The sequence below is a fragment of the Neltuma alba genome, unplaced genomic scaffold, assembly GCF_004799145.2.
Source record: "Neltuma alba isolate B1F8T4 unplaced genomic scaffold, ASM479914v2 tig00011593_pilon, whole genome shotgun sequence".
In the NCBI taxonomy this organism is placed as follows: domain Eukaryota; kingdom Viridiplantae; phylum Streptophyta; class Magnoliopsida; order Fabales; family Fabaceae; genus Neltuma; species Neltuma alba.
In genome coordinates, this window is record NW_021636245.1 from 57,930 (window position 1) to 63,929 (window position 6,000).

The following is a 6,000-nucleotide window of genomic DNA, read 5'->3' on the forward strand; positions in this document are numbered from 1 at the left end:
GGTTTGCATGGGGAGGATGAGTTGAGTTGACAAATAAGAGAAGTGAATATTTGCATTGGGAAGGAAATCGTAAAGGGATTCATATGTGGGAATATTGCACTCAAAAAATGAAATCATTCAGGTAAAGAATGATTTCACTTTTTATCAGATAACATATAAATCGTTCTTGACAAAAACAACTGTATGCAATTTGAAAATCGTTCTTATCAAGAACAATTTTAAGTATAACATACTGATAAATATTTTAAAATTATAGTATTTTGGTTTTTTTTATTGTGTATAACACATCAATTAAAAAAAAAAAAACCCCCTTTTAGATCTTGTAGTTGTAGGATCCAAAGTCGGACATGTGCGAGACATAAATTCCCATGATCCAAAGCTCTCTTCCTCTCTTGTTAGGATGGAGGAGAGGATATTATTGATTTGCTTCGGTTCTGTTATTCTTTAGTGAAAGAATATAAAATTAAAAACTAAAAATGAAGTGAATACAAATATTTTGTCCCAATGTGATGCCTGTGTAAAAACTTATTTACATCGATAATATATGTTAAAAAAAGTTAAAGTGTAAATTTATTTTAAAAGTTTTCACCCAAAAGTATAGAGTTTTTTTCAGAGCAAAATTTACACTAAAAACTTGTACCAAATTTTTTTTTAAATACCCAACACTCTTAAATGAAAACTTTTAAAGTAAATTTATACTTTAACCCTCTTCAAAAACTGATGTACAAATTCGAATGAAAAACAGTCCAAAAATAAGGGTAAATCACCATAAGATATTGACTTTAAAAACCTTTACAAATTTTCCTTAATTTTCTGTATTTGTCTACCTTATTTCTCGGTTTACTTTATGGGATTGTTAGGTACACACAATCATTTTCCGACAAGGCATTTATGTGTTGTCGTGGGCATTGACTAATGCTATTCCAAACACAAGATCGCCATTCTCTACATTCAGACAAAAGACCACAAACATCTGAAAAGAGTTTTAAAATGAGAAATCCATTTTTTCCTATACAAAAATGAGGCAGATTCTACAGTAGTTGAATATATATATATATATATATATATTTCAAGACAACCTCGGATGAAGCGACAATTACATTATGGAGCCTCCAGCAAACAGGTGCGTGAGAAGCACTGAATTTGCACGAGGGAGAACTTGAGACCGAATGAAAACACAGTAGTAGTCTTCCGAAGCAAAGATATAGAATGAAGCTCTAATTGCCATCTAGTGTTGTTAGGGCCTCATTAAGAAGTCTCCGTGCTTCCTCTCTCCGTCTGAAATAAATAGATACGATACATTTAAAAATTGTATTAGCAAAGATTAATGACATTAGTATACTTAGAAAACCGCTATAAGCAAGTACCTGCCAAGGTAAAACAAAGTTACTAGTCTATTAACCAACCCGTCTGCCTCCCCAGTAACAACAACAAAACCAAAAACCAGTTCTCTTAACTATAACGTGTTATTGACACACCCCCGCTCACCCCAAAAAAAAAAAAAAGAAGCTAATAATAACATGCTAGTGTACATCTTACGAGAATTGGACTAGGCCATGGGCCTCATATAGTTGAACCATATTCTGATAGCTAGAATAAGTTGACGACTATATATCTAGATGTATCAGTTCAGTTTAATCTCTAGTGAATATTCAGATCAGTCCGATATTTCGTATGCGCACGCACAGCATTTAAGGTGATCTATTTGCGAGTCAAGTCACAAGGGAGAGTAGCCTGCTTTTGGAAGAGCTTCCTCACATAGGAGAACGAAACAGATTATCCAGAATCCAGAATAAGCACCACAAGAACTACTGTTACGGGCTATCATTCTAATGCTAGCTTTAGTTGTCTCCTTAAGAAACGAAAAAAAAAAAAGTGTTGTTTTGGGACAGGAACAAGGAAATAAGCAGATGTCAAGACGCTTGTTTTAAAAATAATTCAAATCAAACTTACAGACTAAACAAATATCAATCTGCTATAGCACAATATTAAATATGATAAAACAAGAAAGCAAACTTCCTTAGGTTCATATGCAATTAAAAGCTTATAGAACATATATACCTCTTTATGTCCTCCACTGCTTGTTTACGGCGTTGTATTTGAAGTTCTAAAATGTGAATCAATGTTGCTCTTGCCTATAGATTGAAATACAAAAATATAATTAACAATATTCCCAAAATATCAGTAAACCATCAACAGCATGTCTGGAGGCAACTATATGTACATATGTAGAAAATTATATTTAGAACCTGATGGGGGCGCAGTGAATTTAGAAGGTGATGCAAGTTCTTGAATACGAGAGATATTTCTTCTACTCTTCTCGCATATTGTGATGGTCTCTCAATGAGAATATCAGCAAGCTCCAAAATGTGAAGCTGCAAGTCTCCGTTAAGTGATCTCAGCTCCTTCTTATAATCTACAGAATGTGATTAACTTCTATTAGGTAGAAAACTACAGTTTCTAACAAGTAAACAGCAAAACAGGAACCATAAAAGCCCATCAAAACCAATCTCTTTCTCATACTGGTTCAAATCTCACATCATTTCCTAATCTAAAATTAGTACTCCCTCCGGTCCTTAATATAAAAGTTAAATAACTAATTTACAAATATTAAAAAAATTAGTTAAATTAGTTATTTGTAATAAATAGATATTATCTTTTCTAAAATACCCTTATTAACATATGCGTTTGAATTATTCTTTGATAGTAACTGCTTAATATGTGCAGTCACTATAGAGATTATTAGAGTGCAAAATGGATAAATATTGAAGACAAAGTGAATTGGGGTTTTATATTTAGGACCAAATTGAATTTCCAATTAACTCTTATATTATGAACCGGAGGTAGTAGTAATTTTTGGAGAAGATCAATTCACTTAAGTTAGTACCATAGAATTACTCATGACACTTGGACATCATAAATTCTTGACAATTGATGACTGTCCCATACAAACATACTATATGGTGGGTAAGGTAAACATATTATTATACAACTGAATCTATTTCTAATAATCTCTATGGTGGTTTGGTAACATAGTCAAACTGAATAAAAGTGAGGCAGAATATAGCCTACCAACATGAGGGCCCTTAGGATAGAGTTGGCGCACTCCCTGCTCTTCCAAACTTGGTAGAGTGTCATCAGTCTACAAAAATTATTGAAGAAATTAATGTGAGATGTTACCATTCCAATAAGATTCACGCACAGAAATGCAAAAGAAAACAAATGGAATATATCAAAAACTGTATTCCAACTGTAGCAAAAGCTTTAGATCCCCCAAAAAAAATCGTAGTGAAAGCAAGTAGAAATAAGGAAGGTTTCCAAGAATGCAGTTCAACTTTAAAAGCCTTCAAAATAAGCAGATAAATACTCCCTCCATTAACAAATATAAGGAACAAGCATACTGATACAAACATATCAATAAACATGATTAAAAGCAGTTGGGTGCCTGAAATATTTTTCTCCCTTGTTTTGCCCACCATTAAAGCAGCTGAGTTGTAGTCTACAGTTACATGGGAAAATAAAGAGTATTCCAGGGCATTTTTGGAAAAAGAGCATTAAATATTCATTGACCTCTGCAATATTCCTTTTATTTGATAAGAAGGAATATTAGCAAATTATTTCTTATATTTGGTAGCAGCGGGAGTATAAGACAATTTAACATCCCACCACAACTTGAAGAGTTAAAATGCCAACTATATTTGTGGAGGCAGAAAAAGACTTTCCAAGAATCAAAATCGCACAAAGAGCAGGAATTCTTACAGTGTAATTGCCTCCGAAACAAACATAAGTCCCTTCTATAGGAGGGGGAGGTTCTGGAGCTGATTTAGGGTCTCGTAAATAATCTTTGTAGAGTCTGTAATAGGGTGGCGGTGGCGGGTATGTTGCTGTTGCCATAGCAAGGTCTTCCTAATAGAACCCTGAGCACTGAAAATGTAAATATAACCAAATTTAGTCAAGCATAATAACAGTTTTGCTCTCTGAATCAAATCATGGAAGAGACAGAGGAGTGAAATGGCAACAAGAAATTCACAGCCCAAAGCGGGAGCTTGAGGGTAGGAGCAAACTCCCATGAGCATTATTATCAGAATCACCAGTCTGATAGGTTGTGTAACCGAAATAAGATGTTCAGACAAGCAAACCAGAAAGCAACAGACTATTCTAAAACAAATACATTATACTCAGATTATAATCAGATACTCATATTGCTCTAAAACAATTACTCAGATTATTCACAGCAAACTAGCAAACCAGTAGTAGTCACAGAGCGCGAAAATTAAACACCCAGAGCTCATGGATGCCAGTCAAGGGCCAAATCTCAAGCACCAATCACAAAACAAATATCAGAAAGTGAAATCAAACTTAGAGGAGAGGCGAACCTGGGGGCTGGAGCCAAAATAACACGAACTCACGAACTCAGGTTGAGATCTGAGATGCTCGACGGCGAACCCGGAGCCCAGGAGAAGGACGGAGAACAACGAGAGGCAGAGATGCAGACCCAGTCACACGGGCGCCAATTTGTTCCTTTTTGTAGTGGGCCCTGATAGGCCCAATTTCATCTGATACGGTCCTTGGGATCCATAAGAGCTGTTACCTCTGTTCCATTTATACAAGTGAGGCCCTTTAGTCAAACAGACTCCCCTATTTTTATATTCCGCCGAATATGGTCCACCTCTATTAGCCCAAACTTGATCCTGTGTTTTTACTCATAATTTCCATTTTAAAATTTGTTTGATTTTTTTGTTTTGACCCTTTAATTGATAAAATTAAATAAATTACCTTAAATTATTTATATTTATCATGTTTCTCTAAGCTAATTTGTAGAGTTATAAATTGATATATAATTTAATAATATACATAAATTCCGGGAGATTTATAGCAAATTCCATAGTGACTTTGTCAAGTTAGAACTGGATAGTTCGGTCTTATCTAATAGAGACAGTGGATGTGGGGAGACTGTTAGGGACAAAAATGACAATTGGATAAGTGGCTTCAAATGCAAACTTACTAAGGTTCCACCAGCTGTAACAAAATTAATTGGAATCATACATAACCTAAATCTTTGTTGGGCCAAAGTGTATAGGAACATTATTTTGTTTTCCAACTATATAGAGGCTTTGAACATATTTACCAGAGGCTGTGTTAGTTTTCATCCTTTTAGAGACATAGTCGAAGATGCTAGATTATTGTTATATAGAGATTGGCATGTTTTGATTAATCATACCTCTAGAGAGCATTTAGGTTTTGCTAATTTTCTAACCAAGTCTTCACACATGATAGCAGGAAATTTTTGTACCCTCAATCAACCTCTACCTCTAGAACAAGGGGAGGAGATTGATGAAAGGGTTTAGGATTCTATTTTATTGTGCTATCTTCCTTTCTTGAATACAATTTTCTATTTAAAAAATTAATTTATTTAATATTTATAAATTAGTTAAATGAATCTTATATATTAAGAATAAAATATTAAAATATAGTACTATATATTAAAAAATAAGACGAGATCTCACAACTCTAACAAATTCCTTGGATGTACTTCAAATGCTTTAGACCCCATTTTTCAACTAAGCAGTTCGTCCTCATTTTCAAAATGAACAGATAATTTTGTCTCATTAGTTCCATTCTGGCCTTCTTTTTCCTGCCGGCTAAAAAACGTTTAGGCTCAATTGATAATTAGTATATTGACTTTTTATGGTGTTTGATTAATAGAGGACTTGATAATATTCTAGCCTCGTTATAATTCACTTCCCATAAATTCTTTTTGCCATGTTCGTAGGATTGATGCAAAACATCAAGTCATAGGGCAACAAATCTAAACAATCATCCTATTTTTTCAAACAAGATCATATTGAAATATATATATATATATATAAACTTTGACACTTGTCATGGCATAAATAAAATTATCACCCCCAGTGGGGAAAAAAAAAACTCTTTCAATTTTTGTTCGTTGTGCCCGGGATATCTATCGCCAGTAACAGTGACTAATCCCTCACACAATAA

At 33.9% G+C, this 6,000-nt stretch overlaps 1 protein-coding gene across 1 annotated transcript; it reads right to left on the reverse strand.

The window, feature by feature from the left end:
• Positions 1-884: 884 nt before the first annotated feature.
• Positions 885-4,491, reverse strand: LOC114715492 (mediator of RNA polymerase II transcription subunit 7a). Its single transcript, XM_028900361.1, has 6 exons — positions 4,377-4,491; positions 3,760-3,924; positions 3,073-3,142; positions 2,250-2,416; positions 2,062-2,135; positions 885-1,278 (listed from the first exon to the last, which is right to left on the reverse strand). Exons 2-6 carry the CDS (start codon positions 3,892-3,894, stop codon positions 1,218-1,220), a joined length of 507 nt encoding a protein of 168 aa, XP_028756194.1. The 5' UTR covers positions 3,895-3,924; positions 4,377-4,491; the 3' UTR covers positions 885-1,217.
• Between the last annotated feature and the right edge of the window lie 1,509 nt (positions 4,492-6,000).

What these genes read in the sequence shown, in the direction of transcription:
- LOC114715492 (XM_028900361.1), bottom strand. Translation starts at nt 3,894, where the DNA reads ATGGCAACAGCAACATACCCGCCACCGCCACCCTATTACAGACTCTAC. An exon ending in TCCTAAGGGCCCTCATGTTG is followed by an intron (nt 2,417 to 3,072) that starts GTAGGCTATATT and finishes CACATTCTGTAG; the next exon opens with ATTATAAGAAGGAGCTGAGA. An exon ending in GCAGTGGAGGACATAAAGAG is followed by an intron (nt 1,279 to 2,061) that starts GTATATATGTTC and finishes TATTTATTTCAG; the next exon opens with ACGGAGAGAGGAAGCACGGA.